Source organism: Melospiza melodia, chromosome 1 (genome assembly GCF_035770615.1).
Source record: "Melospiza melodia melodia isolate bMelMel2 chromosome 1, bMelMel2.pri, whole genome shotgun sequence".
Classification (NCBI taxonomy): Eukaryota; Metazoa; Chordata; class Aves; order Passeriformes; family Passerellidae; genus Melospiza; species Melospiza melodia.
In genome coordinates, this window is record NC_086194.1 from 2,354,766 (window position 1) to 2,374,368 (window position 19,603).

Genomic DNA, 19,603 nt, shown 5'->3' on the forward strand with positions numbered 1-19,603 from the left:
GACACCCCTCATTTCCCTCTGGAGCCCTGAGATCAGAGGATAACACAATTACACTGAAATGTTTAAAATGGGACTCCAGGAGCAGCCAAAATTCCGATTACACACGGAATGACCCAGGCACATCCCAGGGGGATTTGGGGCAATGTGCAATGTTTGCTGTTGCCTTTCATGCGTGCTGAGGACATCTCTTTGAAGCCTGAAGAGCTGAGAAGCACAGCCCAGTTTGCTCTGATCTGCTCAGAGCTATCAGTGCCTCCTCATCGGGGCCTGTGGGCACCTCAGCCAGCTCAGGAGATGGGAGCAGAGCAGATCCCAAGGGCAGGAATAAGCTCCAGGTGGAGCCCACCCCATCTCCATGGGCTCCATGAGCTTCTCAGGTCAGCCATGAGCTCAGGGGCAATCGAGGAGGAAAGAAAGGTGGAATTCTTTCAGGAAAAATCTCCTCTCCAGCATGGGAGCAACCTCCTCTGGTGGGCACAGCCACAGCCAGAGCAGCTGGGCCTGCCTTGGTGAGGGGACAGGGACTGAGCTCCAAACCCTCCTCATTGTCACCAGGGCTGCCCAGAGCCACCTCCCCAGCCCTGTGTCCTCATCTCCTACGTGCTGTCCCACTCTGGTGAGCTGAGGACATCTCTTTGAAGCCTGCAGAGCTGAGAAGCACAGCCCAGTTTGCCCTGATCTGCTCAGTGCTATCAGTGCCTCCACCTCGGGGCCTGTGGGCATCTCAGGCAGCTCCAGATCCCAAGGACAGGAATGAGCTCCAGGAGGAGCCCACCCCACCTCCATGGGCTGCATGAGCTGCTCAGGTCACCCTTGAACCTGAGGGGAACCAAGGAGGAAGGAAAGGTGGAATTATTTGGGGGAAAAACTCCTCTCCAGCACGGAGAGCCACAGCCCGAGCGGCTGGGCCTGCCTTGGTGAGGGGACAGGGACTGAGCTCCAAACCCTCCTCATGGCCACCAGGGCTGCCCAGAGCCACCTCCCCAGCCCTGTGTGCCATCTCCTGCCCCACTCTGGTGACCAAATTGTCACTTTTTGTGCTGTTGTGGCAGTGACACGGCTGAGGTGGATCTCAGTCTTTAGGGACGTTAAAAGTGAGAGAATAAAAATGGCGCAAGTCAACAGGGCCATGACAAACTCTGGCATCCTTCACTCCAGCAGACAGGAATCCAGACACCTAGCATGTGGATAATCTCATAAAAGTAAGAAAATAAAGTTTTGGTATATATTTTAAATAAATAATTAAATAAATAAATAAATAAATAAATAAGGGTGGGAAGGAAGGAAGGAAGGAAGGAAGGAAGGAAGGAAGGAAGGAAGGAAGGAAGGAAGGAAGGAAGGAAGGAAGGAAGGAAGGAAGGAAGGAAGGAAGGAAGGAAGGAAGGAAGGAAGGAAGGAAGGAAGGAAGGAAGGAAGGAAGGAAGGAAGGAAGGAAGGAAGGAAGGAAGGAAGGAAGGAAGGAAGGAAGGAAGAAAGGAAGAAAGAAAGGAAGAAAGGAAGGAAGAAAGAAAGAAAGAAAGGAAGGAAGAAAGAAAGAAAGAAAGAAAGAAAGAAAGGAAGGAAGGAAGGAAGGAAGGAAGGAAGGAAGAAAGAAAGAAAGAAAGAAAGAAAGAAAGAAAGAAAGAAAGAAAGAAAGAAAGAAAGAAAGAAAGAAAGAAAGAAAGAAAGAAAGAAAGAAAGAAAGAAAGAAAGAAAGAAAGAAAGAAAGAAAGAAAGAAAGACTTTTTTCTATAATATACAAAAATATATATTATATCTTTTTATATAAATATATCATATATATTATATTGTATTTTAAATATATAATATACATTTGTATATATAATTTTAAATAATATAACATATATTATAATATATTATATGTAAAATATAAACATATTTATAAAATGTATAATATATTTTATACATATATCTTATATATAAATATATAAACATATAAAAATATAATATCTATTTTATATATTTTATATTTTTATATATTTATAAATATAATTTTATAATATAATGTATTTTTATAATATTATATATAATTATATAAAATATGCTTATATTTCTACTTATATTATTTTATAATATATTTATAAATATAATTTTTTCTTCTTCTTTTGATATCTGTGTCTCCCACGTGCTCTGAGGGTTACACAGCAGGGCTGCTTTTGGGGAGGGAGGGTTGCTGAGTTGCCTCGTGGGCATTTCCTGGTGCTCCCAGTGCCCCTCATGATCCAGTTTGTGCCTCTGGGCACAGCAGGAACACCCGGCTGTGCCATCTTCCCACTGCCAGGGTGGCTGCGCCATCCCTGGAGAGCAGAGGGCAATGAGAGGAGCACAGAGGAGGTCAATTGTGAGTTGGGAAGGTGAACCACCAGCCAGAAAACTGAAATTTTTGAAATTTCAGCCCAGCTGAAATTAGCAGAAGCAGCAAAATCAGAATTTACCAGTGGGAATTCAGATGGGAAGGAGGGAAGGGCTGAATCACTGGTGTCCTCCACTAAAATGAAACAAAACCTTCATCCCCACAAGGAGTTTGTTCTGGTGGGGTCTCCATGAGGGTGATCCTCCCATCCTGCAGCCTCTGCCATGGAGGGCACAGGCACAGGGAGAGCAGGAGCAGTGACTCAGGGGTTATTTGGGAATTGTGACCAGTCTGGATTGCTGCAGAGCTCCCTCATCTCTTCCTGTGGGATGGGAACAGCCTGGATGAGCCTGTCGTGGGAGCAGCTGCTGCCTGTGGTGGTGCCTGCTCTGGGCATCACTCATGTCCCCAAATCCGGCTCTCCTGACAGGCTCAGGTGGCCCCTGGAGCTGCCAGGGTGAGTCAGCAGGACAGAAGCAGCACTGCCTCCACATTCCAGCCCCACGTGTCCTCCCATCCCCTTTTCCCTGTCCCAGCTGGGTCATTGGAGTTGTCCAGTTCCTGCTCCTGCTCCTGCAGCAGGTTCTTGAGGGGTTACAGAATCCTGGAATGGGTTGGGTTGGAAGGGACCTTCAATCCCATCCCATCCCATCCCATCCCATCCCATCCCATCCCATCCCATCCCATCCCATCCCATCCCATCCCATCCCATCCCAGGGTGCTCCAAGCCCCGTCCAACCTGGCCTTGGACACTTCCAGGGGCAGTCACAGCTTCTCTGGGCAATTTCTCCTCTGAAAACTCCCCAATATTGATGAGCAGGTCCAGGAGAGAAGTCAAACGTCCTGCCCATCCCAACGTGTATCTGATATATTCCCAAATATTTGGGGAAAAGGGACCAACTTGGCCTTAAATCATCCCTTGGGAGAAAACTCTGAGGCTTTGGGCAGCCAAACTCCAGCAGTGCCACCTTCCCTGCATCCCTAAGGCCCCTGGCAATTTTTTTTAGAGATTCTAATGCAAAATCCGACCCTTGGAGGTTGAGAAGTAACTCTGCTGATAGATATCCAATGCCCAGGAGCATTCCTGGGGCTGGGAATAACCCTCAGCCAGCCCAAACTTTGGGATCAGCATCACTAAAAGCTGCTGGTGTCAGAGCCAGCCACAGTGCTCACAATTTCCCAGATCCTCTGGGCACTTTCTCCCCTCAAAAAACTCCCCAGATATTGGTGAGCAGATCCAAGAGAGAAGAAGCCAAAGGTCCTGCCCATCCCAACGTGTGTCTGAATGATGTGCAGATATTTAGGAAAAAGGGACCAGCCTGGCCCTAAGTCAGCCTTTGGGAGAAAACACTGCAGCTTTGGCCTCACCTCCCTGAGGCTGCCCTGTATCCCTAAGGCTTGGTAGCTTTTTTTTTTTTTTTTTTTTTTTTTTGAGATTCTAATGCAAAACCCGGCCCTTGGAGATCCAGAAGTGACTCTGCTGACAGATCTCCAATTCCTGGGGCTGGGAATAACCCTCAGCCAGCCCAAACCTTGGGATCAGCGTCATGAGAAGCTGCTGGCGTCAGAGAGAGGCAAGGCGGCCCATCCCGGGCCGTGTCTGTGTGTCTGTCCGCCCCTGACAAAGTGGATTATCTCCATCCTCCTCCTCCCCAAGCCAGCGGCAGCTGCAGAGCCAAGAGAGGGGGGGAAGCAAAGAAAAGGGAGAGTGGCTGAATTTGTACCTGCAGGTAAAGCTGCTTCCTGCAGGGAGGGGCAGAGCCTTGGGGAGATGTTCGCAGGAACAAAAGGAGGGGCAGATTAGCCGGGAGGGATGTGTGTCCTGCCCCGTCCGTCCGTCTGTCCGTGCGTCCTGCCCTTTGGCTGTGTGTGAGTGTGTGTGTGTGTGTGTTCCAGTCTGCAGCGTGAGCAATTCCACTTGAAAAGACGGAGAAATCCCCTCCTTTGAAAGTCGCAGTGTTTGGTTCTTTCCAGTAATGCTATAATTGGATGGGATTTTCTCTAATACACAGGGAAAGTCCTTAAGATGATTTTTCACACACACACACACACCACACCACCACCACCACTCCTCCTCCTTTTCCCTCAATCCCACCTTATGCAATAAAATTCCCTCCTCCAGCCCCCTTGGGGGGTTCGGGGGAGCTGCCCAAGGAGGAGGGTGGATTTGAATTTAATACCCTGGCTATAATCGCGGCATCGACACGGCGGGGATTTGCTGGGGAGAGCAGCCTCGCAGAGCATCCGTTCCCCCCTCTGGAAGGCGCTGGGATCGGCTCCGCTCCGCGATTAAAATCTCGGAGCGCTTTGCCAGAGCTCGCATTTGCAATCGCTTGTCATCCAAGCCGAAAAGAAAATAATCAGGGCCCGACCCCTGCCAAAATTCCCGGCGAATTTAAATATCCCCGAATGAACTGCGTTTCTAGTATAATTTCACTAGAATGAATCTATCTCTCCCATCTAGCTCCACACAAACATATCTTTATAAATATATATGCATGTAAAAGCCCTGTGCGTGTAAATAGAAATATTCCCTACTCAGGGAAAATATAAATGCGGCTCTTAATGAGGATGAAAGCGCATTTTGATTTGAGTTAATGCGGGGTTTTGCGAGGCTTCCCCCAACAAAGTCATTAAAAATTGTGCCTCGCTTTGTTCCCTGCGAGCCACAGAGGTTTTTCTGATTCGCGGATAAAATAAATAAATTAATTAAAATATTTATTTTAATAAATAAATAGTAATAAAGAAAGAAATAAATGAAATAAATAAATAATAAAATCTCCTCCAGCTCGCTGAATCCTTTTAAAAAAACAACAAAATAAGTGATAAAACGCAGGGGAAAAAAAACCCAAAAACGGGCGGCAAGCAATACAACCACAAAAAACAAATTAAATATAAATATATATATAAAACCATGGAAAAGAGGATCGGGAGAAATCTCTCCTCGCCCAGGCAATGCCTCCATCCCCTCTTTTCGCCTCTCCAGCCCCTTTCAAATGAGCCAGGGGAAGGGGACGCCTGTCAGCTGTGGGTGACACTTGCTCCCAGCCCCAGCCAGCTTTCACCAATATGTTCCAGAGCAGCAGCAAATCCCACCACGGACCGGGAATCCAGGAGCTACATCTTTATAATAATATTAATGATGATTCCCCCCCATTCCCCTCTTTTTTTTTTTTTTTTTTTTTTTTGGTACTTTCTGCCCCCATGGAAAAAAAAAAAAAAAAAATCCGAATTTTTTGGGTACGGCAGAAATGCAAAATTCACCCCCCACCACCGGCGCTGAAAAGAGAGAAATGGGGACAATGTGGCGAGAGAGAAATTAAAAAAGAGCTCAATTACTGGTGCCCTGTGGGGTGGATCTGGTGGATGAAGTCGTTGCAGCGGCGCCTTCCCAAATGTCCGGGGTTGGGATTCCTGGAAATTGGGATGAGCTGAAGGAGCCCTTTGGAGATTTGCATGGAAAAAGTCGATTTTTTAGCAGATGTCTTCAGTGGAGCTCTTGGGTCTGCGGCTGCCTGGACTGCTGGGGAAGGGGCTGCGTGCCTGGGTGGAAATCCTCTTGGGTTTTTTTTTGGTTTTGTTTTTTTTTCCCCATGAAAAAAGGAGCAAAAAAAGCCCCCAAAAAAAGAGACCAAGCGAAAGTTTCTAGAAAGTTTTACTTCAAATACATCCCAACGGTCCCCGTGAGGAAATGGAGCTTTGAGAAGAAGAAGAAGACGACAGAATGGCAAGAAGGAGAAAATTGAGAAAATACTAATTTTTAAAAGAAGAAGAAGAGGAAAAAAAAAAAAACCAACAACCTTTCACACTTTTTTTTTTTTTTTTTTTTTTTTTTTTTTTTTTTTTTTGCATTTTAGTAGCTTCGACCCAGGGAGTGAAATCCGGGCAGGTTGTTATAGCTACCCAAATCCACAGGGGTCCCCCCTGTCTATTTAAACCCCCTAAATCTTCCTTCCCCTTTTTAAAACTACATTTTATCCCTTGGCTTGTGGGCCAACGTGCCCCCTAATGAGTATTAAAACACTATCTCCTCGCAATTAGCTCATTCCTGACTTCACGCTCCTGATTGACAGAACAAGCCAAAGCATCAGAATTCTCCCTTTGGCAATAAGTGCTGATTGGGTCCTTTTTAAGAGAGCTACTTCAAACTTTTTTTTTTTTCTTCTTCTTTTTTTTTTTTTTTTTTTTTTTTTTTTTTTTTTAATATTTGCCTTCAGTGTCTTGGCTGAGAGAAGAGTTTTTTAACCTCTCGGAGATTTTTTTTTTTTCCTTGAGAGTAGTAGAAGGAAGCAAGAGAGGATTTACCTGGTCGGGTTGAGTTCACTTCATTTGACTTTTTTTTTTTTTTTTTTCTCCTTGGTTTAAATTATTGTGCATTATTATTATTATTATTATTAAAATAATCATCCTGCCTCAGAAGAAAGGAAGATTTTTGGCAACTCTGGTTAACAAAAAAAAAAAAAAAAAAAAAAGAAAGACAACTTTTCATCAATGGCCTCTTTTGGATATTTCCTGTTTCTCTGTGGGTTGAGTCAGGCTCTGTCAAGTTACCCAATCTGGTGGTAAGTTTTTATTCTTCTTCTTTTTTTTTTTTTTTTTTCGCTCATTTTCATTTATTTTTTTCCCCTCCTCTGCTTTCTCTGCAACCCCTGCGCTTAAAGATGACTTGAAATTCTCCTTTCGTTGCCACTCAGCTAAAGAGGTGGGATTGTTCCAGCGCCAGCAAGTTCTTAGAACCTGCATTTCACCTCTTTTATTTATGCATTCACTTTGTTTATTTTGACTGGGTTATACCTGATCTCTCCTTCTCCTACTGTAAAAGAGAGAGAGCGAGAGGGAGCGATCGGAAAGTTTTTATTTTTTTTTTTTCCCCTCTCTGAGCGCTTTGATCCTCTCCTGTGAAGAACAAAAGGCGCTGCCTGAATTAAAGAGATAATGATAGAAGTTGACATGAGCATTTCAAGGTGATTTCGAGCCAGTCAGGTGGAAGGAGAAGGGGGGAAAGCGGCAAAACTTTTGGGTGCCTTTTATTTGCTTTTATTTGCTTTTATTTGCTTTTATTTGCTTTTATTACCCCCCCCCCCCCCTCCTTTCGCGTTAAGGAATATTGAGGGGTAAATTAAAAAAAAAAAAAAGAAAAATAGGGGTGGGGAAGGGGAAGGAAAAGGAGGTGAAGCTGCACAAGCCGGGCTGGGGGAAGGCGCAGCAAAGTCGGGGCTGGGGGAGACAAAATCGGCGCAAAACCCGCGCAGAATCCGCGCAGAACCCGCGCGCCCTCAGCGCGGCGATGCGCGCCTCGTTTTTTGGGGGGGGTTTCGCCGCTTTTCCTCCTTTTCCCCCCCGCTCTGCACCCTACGCCTTTAAGAGAAAAATCTCGCTCGCTCCCCCACGAAAAGCAAATGGTGCTGGGCAAGGCATGTAGGCGCACGATCGGCTCTAATTACCCGCGCAGCTAATTGCGCTCGCTCGGGGAAGCCCTAACGCGGGGAGGCTCCGCGGGCTCAGCCGGGGGGCTCCCAAGCACCCCCCTTAAAAAAACAACAACCAAAAAATCATCCCCGTGCTGTTATTCATTTTTTAATTGATTTTTTTAATCAATTAACCCGTGCTCCCCCCCCCGTCCGCGGGTGCGGGATGCGCGGTCCCCCCCCTTGTCCGGCGGTGCAGAGGTGAGAGGGTGGTGAAGGCAGCAGCCTCTGCAACTATTTCAGGTATGTCTGAAAGCAGGGAATTCGTTGGGATGGGAGGGAAAAAAAAAAAAAAAAGAAACGAAAAAAAAAAAAAAAAAGAGGGAAAAAAAAGCAGCAATAAAATGCAAATGTGCGCTTGGGAAGACAGGCAGAGCGAGAGGAGAGAGAGAGAGCACCTGGACGGGAGTCATTAAAAAGCAATCTTTTATTGCCAGCCACCATCTAACTTATAATTAGAAACTCTGCTCGCATTCCTGATTGGAGAAGGAAACGCATTCCTCTAATACCGACATAAATATTCGCTTGTCACCCGGCGGTCCCGGCCCCCCTTGTCCCCCCTGTGTCCCCCCTGTGTCCCCCGTGTCCCCTCGGTCCACGGAGCTGCGGGAAATGGGTAAAAGATGGGAAAATGCCGTGGGCATGGGGGCAGGAGGTGCCACCCGAGCGGGGCATCCCCAGGTGTGACAGCAGCGGTGACACCGCGGGCTCTGCTGCTTCTCCCCGGTGACACCGCGGGCTCCGGGGTGGCTTCTCCCCCCCGAAGCTCCCCGGGGCTCTCAGACGGTTCTTTCGCAAGGCCAAACCCCCCTCGGGCCATGGAAATGCAAAGCGGGGCTGGATCGGGCTGGGGGAGTCGCGGGAGAGGCCCGGAGCTGCTGCATTGGCTGCCCAAATTCCCCTCGCCCTCCCAAACCTTTCCCTCTTTATTCATCCCCAACCTTTCCCTCTTCATTTATCCCCAAACCTTTCCCTCTTTATTCATCCCCAACCTTTCCCTCTTTATTCATCCCAAACCTTTCCCTCTTCATTTATCCCCAAACCTTTCCCTCTTTATTCATCCCAAACCTTTCCCTCTTTATTCATCCCAAACCTTTCCCTCTTCATTTATCCCCAAACCTTTCCCTCTTTATTCATCCCCAACCTTTCCCTCTTTATTCATCCCCAACCTTTCCCTCTTTATTTATCCCCAACCTTTCCCTCTTTATTCATCCCCAACCTTTCCCTCTTTATTCATCCCCAACCTTTCCCTCTTTATTCATCCCCAAACCTTTCCCTCTTTATGCATCCCCAACCTTTCCCTCTTTATTTATCCCCAACCTTTCCCTCTTTATTCATCCCCAACCTTTCCCTCTTTATTCATCCCCAACCTTTCCCTCTTTATTCATCCCCAAACCTTTCCCTCTTTATTCATCCCCAAACCTTTCCCTCTTTATGCATCCCCAACCTTTCCCTCTTCATTCATCCCCAAATATTTCCCTCTTTATTCATCCCCAACCTTTCCCTCTTCATTTATCCCAAACCTTTCCCTCTTTATTCATCCCAAACCTTTCCCTCTTTATTCATCCCAAACCTTTCCCTCTTCATTTATCCCCAAACCTTTCCCTCTCCATTTATCCCTAACATTTCCCTCTTCATTCATCCCCAACATTTCCCTCTTCATTCATCCCCAAGTGAGATATGAGCCCTGGGGATGTGGGGTTTGGGGTCTGCAAGGTGGCCCAGGATGCACATCCCAAATTCCTTCTCTGCCAGGCCAGGTCCCAAATTCACCAAAATCCACCCTGCTGCTTGATTTGATTTTCATTTCATCGTGTCCCGCTCCTCCTTCTGTTTTGTTGTTGTTTTTGTTGTTGTTTTTGTTGTTGTTTTTGTTGTTGTTTTCCTATTTTTTATTTTTTGGAAGAGAGAATCAGGAATTTTTAAGTCTGGTCACATCCCACCCCAAGCATCTCCCTTCTATCAGCTCACAGTGATTTTGGGTGTTTAGAGCAGAAAATCTGTCATTTACCAGCCCCAAATTGTGCCCCCCTCCCCACTAAATCTAATTAAAGCATCAGCTCATCCTGTGGATATTGACACTTGGAGAAAATCCCTGCAAAAAGCAATGGCTGAGAAATGAAACTTTCCTGCGAGTTTTGCTAAAATGTTGCCCCAAAATGTAAATTTCTCATGGGGATCAGGTGTTGTAAGCTCTGTCTGCCCTCTCAGAACTCATTTTTAGGCTGAGCTGCTCAATTTGCTGCTCCCAGCACGGCACAGGGCACCTGTTGGAGCCAGACCCAGCAGATTCCCACATTCCTGGGAGCTTTTGGGAAAAGCTCAGTGGAGAAAAAAGGAAAAGATCCCTCCCTGATGATGCTGGGGGTGGGAGGGGAGGCTCTGTGAGTTCCTTAAAAAATCAAAAAATCAGCAAATAATTCATTTATAAACCGGGATAAAAAGAAGCTTTGGAAATAATGGTTTAACAATAATCCAAGGAGAGGGGCTGGTTGCTGTTGGGATTGATGTTTTGGGGTTTTTTGTGCCTCAGGAACCCCACGGGACCTTCCCCAGAGCAGTGCAGCACTGAGCTGCTCAACCTAGAGCAGCAACAGGCTCTCCCACACCCAGGGGCCAGATTAACTGCAAAAATCAGATGGTTTTCGGGTTTTGCTGCTTTTTTTTTTTTTTAAGTTAGTGCTGTTCATTTTTTGGTCTGTTAAAAAAAAAAAAAAAAAAAAGAGAGAGAGAGAATATTAAAAAAAAGAGATTGGGATGGGGGAAGGAAGGTTGAGGGAATTTTGAAGCAAAATTCCTGGGTGAGGGAGGATTAAATGTAACCTGTTCCCTGTCCTGGGGGGAGTCACAGGAGCAGCATGAGCAGAATTTAACCTTTTTCCTGTTGGTTTGCACTGGCTTGACTGACTCCACATGGAATTGGGGGGCTAAAACCCTTTAATTTTATTTATTTCATTTATCAATCTGTGCTAAGTGGCCTGACTTGGCCTGAACACAGCCAGTGGGCAGAAATGATTCAGAAGGGGGGGAAAAAAAAAGAATCCATAAAAATTAACACAGAGCTTCCATGCTGGGAATTTTATCCTCCTGCAGCCCAGGATGCTGCTCCCTCAACCTTCCTTCACTCATTCCAATCTCTTTTTTTTTAATTATTAATTTTTTTTTTTAACAAATCAAAAAAATGAACAGTACTAACTTAAAAGAAAGCAGGAAAAGAAGAAAAAAAAGGCTCTCTGGGCTGAGCTGGAAGTACAGGGAGAGCCCTTTGGTGTAGGAAAAAGTAACTGGCATCATTTCTGCTGGGTGTGAGGCAGCCTGGGGATGTGTGGGGTTAAATTCTGTGCCTGGAGAGGGATGGGAAGAGGAGTTCCAGTGGAACAAGAGGATGGGGATGTGTGTGCAGACATTTCCCCACTGTGGCTTTGCTCTCATTCCTCAGCACATCCACGGATTTCCTCACCCCTGCGGGATGTGATGTGCTGCAGGATCCCCTTTCTGCGAGGGCTGGGGAGAGGGATCCAGCAGCTCTTTCCTCTGTGGTTTTTTTTTGCAATTCGGGAGTTGTGAGGTCGAGGGGGCCCTGCCAGCAGCAGGGACATCATCCAGCAATGCTCAGTGCAGCTCCTGAGCCTGTCCCTGCTCTGTGGTGTGCAAACCCAGGGCACTGGGAATATTTCTGTGTCTGCTCTGGGCTGCCCTGACCCCCAGGGCAGCACTGACTCTGACCCTCATCCATGGAGAAAGTTTCCCAGACTTCAAGGTAGACAAGAATCCACCAAAGTGTGCAATAGATCATAGAGAGCAGTGTGGGTGTGTCACTGGGTGAGAAATTGAGGGTTTGGGGTTTTTAGTGTGTTGTGGATGGCAGCAAGATGGAGGGCACAGGGTGTCATCCTGGGTTTCTTCTTCATGCTGCTTCTTCCTCCTTCTCCATGGGTTTTGGGTGGCATTTTGTAATTGGGCAGAAAAGTCCTCATGGCAGCTCTGTGGGATCAGTTATTGGGTTAAAAGGGAAAATAATCCAGGTGTCAGCTCTTAATCACAGAATCACAGAATTTCTAGGCTGGAAGAGACCTTTAAGATCATTGAGTCCAACCCATGTTCCAACACCTCAACTAGATCATGGCACCAAGTGCCACATCCAGTCTTTTTTTAAACACGTCGAGGGATGGTGACTCCACCACCTCCCTAGGTGGATGATTCCAGTATTTGACCACTCTTTCTGTGAAAAACCTCCTCTGTAATTCTAGCCTGTATCTCCCTTGGCGCAGCTTGATACTTAATGGGATAGTTTAGTCTTAAAAACCCTTGGATCAAGAGATTGTTGGCCATTTTGTGCCTTCTAATGAAAAGCTGAACTCCCAGCAGTGAGACTGTTTTACTGATAAGAAACAATAAACACCTGAGTGTGAACATGAAATAACATCTCAAGTGCCTTCAGTCCAGACCCAGAGAAACCCACAGCTGGAGCCACCACACTGTGGCATCCCCACAGCAGCAGCAGGGCAGGGATGAGCTCCTTCCTGGTGCTCTCTGCTCTTTTCTGGGGTTTGTCCCCCTCAAGGAGGGTCAACAGCTCCTGTTTGAAAGTGAGAGAAACCCAATCCTGGTCTGCAGGACCAACCCAGCCCTGCTTGCCTTGGGGTGATCATCCCTGGGAGGTCACCTGAGGGCCAGCCCAGCTCCTGCTGCCATCTCTGGGGCTCCCAGGTGTGAATTGCATCTCCCCACTCCTCTGCTCCATTGGCTGGGGTCAGGTGCTGGAATTCACCTGTGTCTCCTCCCCTGCTGCAGCAGGTCATGGGGAGATGTTAAAATCCATCAGGGTATGTGGGAATTTGGGCTGAGTTAGGGACAGGACCTCTCAGTTGGTTTTGATGATGGAAAAAAAAAAAATTATTTTTCTTGTCTTCTACATAGGCAGGAAGGTCGAGCTCAGCTCACACCTTCGCTGCGTGGTTCAGAAGGTCACAAAACCCTTAGTTCAAGACTTTTTAAGGGGTTCTTGACCAATAAACCACTGCCATTAAGGATATTTATGCTTTTGATCCAATCTTTAAATATTTCATCTTATGTACCCGTGCTACAGTGTAAGCTTTCTTAGCCACTCATGTCATGACATACAAACCTACAAAAACTTCTTGTTACCTTTGTAACTACATTTATTTTTTTCTGTATCTTAAACTCTAAACTTTCTTCTACTTAGTTTAACATGTCTCTAAACTTTCTTCTACTTAGCTGAAAGTGTCTCTGCTTTTAACTATAACTCCACATTCTCACTTCTAGCACCTCAGTTTGGAAGCCTTTTCCAAGGTCTCAGATCAACTCCTGGGTTTCATTCTAAGCTTTGCCTGCCAGGCCCAAAGTTCTGAGAGCTCCCTGCATTTTGGATTCCAACAAGTGGAGCAGTGCAATTGCTCTGCATCCACCTCTGTGCCAAACCTTGGAGTTGCCTTTTTGTACCTGTGTTATCGCCACGACAGCAGGATCTCAGCCAGCCCTGTTTTTCCAGGCAGAGATTAATCACAGAGTGATGGTTTAGGCCCCTCTCAGACACCAGTTGGGATTTGGGATGGGTGCTTTCCACCCAAGCACCAGTGGGGTACAAGGAAAAGGGTCCAGGGATATTTCTGTGCAGATTTGAGTGGTAAAAACCAGTTCTTGTCCATGCTGTGTGCAAAGGGAAAGGGAAATAATTTCCCATCTCCATTTTTCTGATGAGACTGAAGAAACGAACTCTGGTGGTGTTTGTGTTCTTCCTGGCATAGTCCAGTTCTGTTGAGATTAATAACTGAACCAGGATCACACCAGGAGGTTTTTTCTCAGCAGGAACTGAAAGTTTTGTAAAGTTTTAGCAAGAAGTCCCTGTTTGGAACATGGGGAGGGCTGGGATTTCCCCAGAGAGCCCAGTGTGTGCTATAGAAAATCCCAAATCCCTCATCTGCTCAGCTTTCAGACTCATTTTATCAAATCGTGTTGTTCTGCTATGTATTAATTGATTTTTCCTTTCCATTTTAAGAGGACTTTATTAGAGAAATTAACCTGAAAACCAGCAACTCAATATTCAAAGCATTGGCTGAAGGAATTGCATCCAATAAAAAGCCTTTCCTAACTCAGATAAAGAAAAGTGAATCCTGTTGCTCCCCAGATATTTCCAGGTAACCCTGGAGGTGGAACGTGTCCTTTGCAGACATTTGAATTGAGAATTCTCTGACAATTCTCTATGGAAAGGTTTTGAGTGCTTGGAATAGTTTGGGTTGGAGGGAACCTGTTAAAGGTCATCTGGTCCTGCAGGGAGCGGAGACATCTTCAAGCAGGGTAGCTGGAGCTGAGGGATGGGAATCATACTAATTTCTGTTGGCCAAAAAAAGACTTCTTGACCATTCCTTCTAAAAGATTAAGGCTGGAGGAGCCTTGATTTTTACTCTGGTGTCTCCTAGAGAGGGAAATCAAGGATTTCGGATTGATTCTGAGAATCAAGGCTTGCTGATTGCAGCAGGGGAAGTCAGGCTGACTCCCTGGTGTCTCCATCCCAACCCTGCAGGATCCCTTTCCTGCTTCCATCTCAATTCCCTCCTACCCAGCTCCAGCCATGCAGCAACAATGCTGCTCCTGCAGCCCCTGCAACAATCCCTGCACCACTGGTGCTCAGCATGGGCACAGGAGGAGGGGATTATTCCACCTCAGACCTCATGAGGAGCAGATGTTTTTCCTTTGTATGCACAGGAGTGTTGTATTTGTGGGGTGCCCCATGGCAGGGAGGAATGATGGATCTGACTCCATGTTCTCAGAAGGGTAATTTATTATTTTATGATGCTATATTATATTAAAGAATGGAAAATATAATACTATCTATGTATGTATATATATAAAATATTATATATATATATATTATATACATATTATAAATATATAGAATATATATTATTTTATATATATATGATATATAAAATACTATAATATGCTATATATTATAGTATATATAATATACTATATATATTAGTATACAGTATACTAGTATACATAATATATTATATATAATATAGTATATATATAATATAGTATATATAATATAGTATATATAGTACATATACTATACACAATGCTATATATACTATACCATAGTATATAGCTATATTATATTAAAGAATACTATACTATAATACTATTTATCATATAGAAATATAATACATATAAAATATTATATATATTATGTATATAAAGATATATAATATATAATATATATTTTTATATACTATATTATATATATACTACTATAATATGCTATATATTTAATACTCTAATATGCTATAATACTATAATAAACTATACTAAAGAATACAGAAAAGATACTCAATGATAAAAAGCTAATAATGAAAACTCGTGACTCTCCAGAGTTCTGACACAGCTTGGCCTTGATTGGCCAAAGAGTGAAAACAACTCACAGCAGAATCCAATGGAACAATCACCTGTGAGTAAACAATGTCCCAATACATTCCAAAGGAGCACAACCCAGGAGAAGCAAATGAGAGCAGAATTGTTTTCCTTTTTCTCCGAGGCTTCTCAGCTTCCCAGGAGAAAAATCCTGGCTGCAAAGGGATTTTTCCAGAGAATGTGAATGCCACATGGGAGGGCAGGAAAATCCCACCGGGACGAGCAGGGGCTGTCCCTGGGCTGTGCCCTTGCTCTGGATTCCTCGAGTGCTGATTCAAAGGGCCCAGCTGAGTTTCAAAGGGCTTTGTTGGGGTAATGACAGCACCCAGCACCAGGGGAATCCTGCAAGCTCTGCACCAGGATGAGCCCCTGGGAGCAGCACACCTGGGGCTGACAGCCTCGTGCTACAGCAGGGATGGAAAGGTGCCACCCCATCCACAGGGAAATTCCCTTCCCAGAGCAGTGCTGGAGTCATGCTGGCTCCTAAAGAAGTCCCTGTGGGGATGAACAGTGTGGCTGCAAAAAGAGGAGGAGGATGAGGGAGGTCTGGAGATGGTGGATGGGAAGGAGAAGGCTCTGAAGAGGCACCCACGTTGTTCTGGTGGTGTGGAGCTCTGTGATTTCTGCCCAGACAGTTTAAACTGGGGTTAAACCCACTGGAATATGGGGAAAACAGCCTCAAGCTGCACCAAGGGAAATACAGGTTGGATAACAGGAAAAAGTTTTCACAGAAAGAGTGATAAAGTTCTGGAATGGCTGCCCGGGTAGGTGGTGCAGTCCCCATCCCTGGGTGTGTTTAACACAGCCTGGATGTGGCACTGGGTGCCAGGGTTGAGTTGAGCTGTTGGGGCTGGGTTGGACTCGATGACCTTGAAGGTCTCCTCCAACCTGGTCGTTCTGGGAATTCTGTGATTCTGGGAATTCTGTGATTCTGTGACAGGAAGGGGCTTTAATGGCAGGGCAGAAGCACTGGTCTTTAGAAGCACTTTAATGGCAGAGCACACAGGTCTCCTCCCCGTGCCCAGCCAGGGCTGCAGCAGGAGTGTCCCCATTCCAAAAGGTCTCTCTGAACCCATCTCTGCTTTGCTGTCACCACCCAGAGACACAGCCTGGATGGTTCAGTGGGGTTTAACCCTGGAACTGGAGGAGCACCCAGGCAGGAGCCTTCCCATGGGGAATCCATCAAAGCTTTGCTGGATCGGGTCTGGGGTTGGTCTTGCAGAAAAACCACTCATGAAAATGTCCATGCCAGCTGTTTCCATCCATCCTGTGCCATCCATTCTCTTTTCCCTTTTGTCCCTTTAAAAAGGACAGGATTTAACTCCTGTTGTCTTAGCACAACCTCTAAAAATCCATCAGTTCACTCCAAATTCTGCAGGAGCTCCCAAAAGCCAAGGGGAGGAAGCAGAGCTGATGCATCAACTGCCTTGTTCTCAGCTCCTAACATAGGGCACGGCTTTAAAGGCAGCCCGGGAGCCAGGGCAGGCTGTTCTGCATCACAAAGGTGCTGTTTGTGCCTCTTCCTGGTTTGTCACCTGCATATTCACAGCCCCCTTCCCATCTGGGTGCTGCTGCTGCTGCCCAGAGGGAGCTTTGCATTTGTAGAGACTGGGCCATCAAAGGAGCTCCAGGTGCCTTTGGTCTCCTCCTCAGCACAGTTTCTGACCTGGTGTCAAACCACTCAGTAATTCTTCCATGGATTCAGTGATAATTATTAGCTGAGATGCTCTTGCCCTTTCCCAAGGTGGATATTCCTTCATGCTGTGAAATTCTTTTCTCCTTTTGCACCTTTGCACTCTCAGGTTTTGCCAGCAAAGTCACATCAGAGTACGTGGTCAGTTCCCTTCTCCATCACCAGAGCTGCAAGGGGTTCCAGCTGTCTGGGAGGGTCATTTCTCCTCTCCCATGGGGTTCTGCAGGCTCAGAGTGGGTTGGAGAAGGGTCAGAGAGTGCCTCAGCTCTTCCTCAAGCTCAGACCCTCACATTTCCAGCCTGGCCTGGGGTTCATCACAGGTTTGGGAGATTTCCTGGTCTCCAGGCCCCATTCCCAGTGTTCCCAGTTTAAACAGGCCTCCCTGGAATGGCACAGATGGGCATGGCCAGGTTCCCACCAGGAGCCCATGCCAGGTTGAAGGGTTGGGTGACATCCTGGGCATCCCCAGAGGCCTGGCAGGGGTTGCACACAATCCATTAGTGACCTGCTCTGTCCTGGGCAGCAGCTGGAGACATCCCAGAGCATCTCAGCATCACTCCATGTCCATCTGCAGGCAAAACCTCAGGTGGAATTCACTTTATCCACCCCATGGCTGGAATTCCCATCCAAGCCAGGGGCTCCTGGCTCCTTTCTTTGAGGAGAACTGGGCACTTTCTCCTGGTGCAATTCCTGTCTCAGGTGTTTGATGGAGCCTGGCTGGTGAAACCCCCTGTGCCAGCTTGATTGAGGAGACCAGCTCAGAGGTACCTCCACCAACATCATCCAGATTTGCTCAGAATATACCCAAAAGTCTTTGCACACTTGCCCATTTCCTAATTGTTAAAATCTGTCATTCCTGCTGCCAGGCATAAATTCACATAGATGAAACCAAGTAATTAACTTTTTATCCATCATTTCTCTGTATTTTATAATCTCTTCAGTGCTCATTGATGTATTGGAATGGGTGCAGGAACATTCATGGCATCCAGGTTGGTTCTGAAAACCTCCAGACCACCCCTCTCCTCTGGAAATTCATCTTTTGTCCTGTCTCAGCCCAGCTGCTGAAAGCCTCAGCAGCTTCCTCTGTAAAATATTGAGGCTCTCGATATTTTGGGGCTTTTGAGGGTTTTGCAGCTTTCTCTGTAAAATATTTACTCCAGGACACTCCAGGGAACAAACGCATCCTCCTCGTGCTCTTGGGCACATCCAGAGTCCCCCAGCCACACCCACAAGTCATCACCTCCAGATTGTGATAGAACTTTATCTCAAAACTTCTTAAGAAGGAGAGATTTGAAGTGATTTCCCTGTCCTGACAGTTATCTTGGCAAAGGGACACAGCCACAGATGTTTGTGCATTTCAAGAATTCCTCTGACTTTGCTTTGCTCTCAGTTCACTGAAGTCAAGCCCTTTCCACCTTTTCCCAGTCCATGCCTCTTAATTTCCCTTTCCAGGTTTGTATTTCTGCTGGAAGATGCAGTTTTATAGCAAAAAATTGTGCACACCCATCTTTCCAGGGCAGCCAGCTTTATCCAACAGAATTCCCACCAGGGAGAAAAGCCAGAGCCCATCTCTGCTGCAGCTGAGCCTGGGAGACAAATCCAAATTTCTCTGAGCAGAGCAGGAGCTCCTTGTGCCTCCAGAGGGGTGCACCTTGTCCGATAGAGATATTTCTAATATTCTAATATCTAATAGAGATATTTCCAATATCTAATAGAGATATTTCCAATGTTTAATAGAGATATTTCCATTGTCTGATAGAGATATTCATAATATCTAATAGAGATATTGATAATATCTAATAGAGATATTTATAATATTTAATAGATATATTTCCAATGTCTAATAGAGATATTTCCAGTTTTTAATAGAGATATTTCCAATGTCTGATAGAGATATTTCCAATGTCTGGTAGAGATATTTCCAATGTCTGATAGAGATATTTCCAATATCTAATAGAGATATTTCTAATATCTAATAGAGATATTCCCAATGTCTAATAGAGATATTTCCAATGTCTGATAGAGATATTTCCAATATCTACTAGAAATATTTCCAATGTCTGGTAGAGATATTTCCAATATCTAATAGACATATTTCTAATATCTAATAGAGATATTTCCATTGTCTAATAGAGATATTTCCAATATCTAATAGAGATATTTCTAATATCTAATAGAGATATTCCCAATGTCTAGTAGAGATATTTCCGATATCTACTAGAGATATTTCCAACATCTTAATAGAGATATTTCTAATATCTAATAGAGATATTTCAATGTCTAACAGATATATTTCCAATGTCTAATAGAGAGATTTCCAATATCTAATAGAGATATTTCTAGTGTCTAACAGATATATTTTCAATGTCTAATAGAAATATTTCCAATGTCTAATAGAGATATTTCTAATAGAGATATATCCAATGTCTGACAGAGATATTTCCAATGTCTGATAGAGATAGTTCCAATGATTAATAGGGATATTTCCAATGTTTAATAGAGGGGTGGGAAGCGGGAATGGAGGTCCTTGAACACTTGCCAAGCTTTCTATTCAGTCTGTCCCTCTGCCCCCAGGACAACAACAATGGGGCCCGTTGCTAGCCAGGGCTGTGACAGAAAACAGCTCTAAATCCTCATCAGGCTGAGGGACACGAG

General features: G+C 45.3%; 1 protein-coding gene across 1 annotated transcript in view; it reads left to right on the forward strand.

Moving 5' to 3' along the window:
* The first annotated feature begins 6,595 nt into the window (after positions 1-6,595).
* The window catches only part of WNT3A (Wnt family member 3A), a 103,365-nt gene continuing 90,357 nt past the window's right edge, over positions 6,596-19,603 (forward strand). The window contains exon 1 of the mRNA XM_063168941.1: positions 6,596-6,915. Within this exon, the coding sequence (XP_063025011.1) occupies positions 6,845-6,915 (71 nt within the window). The 5' untranslated portion in view covers positions 6,596-6,844. The remainder of the gene's footprint in view (positions 6,916-19,603) is intronic.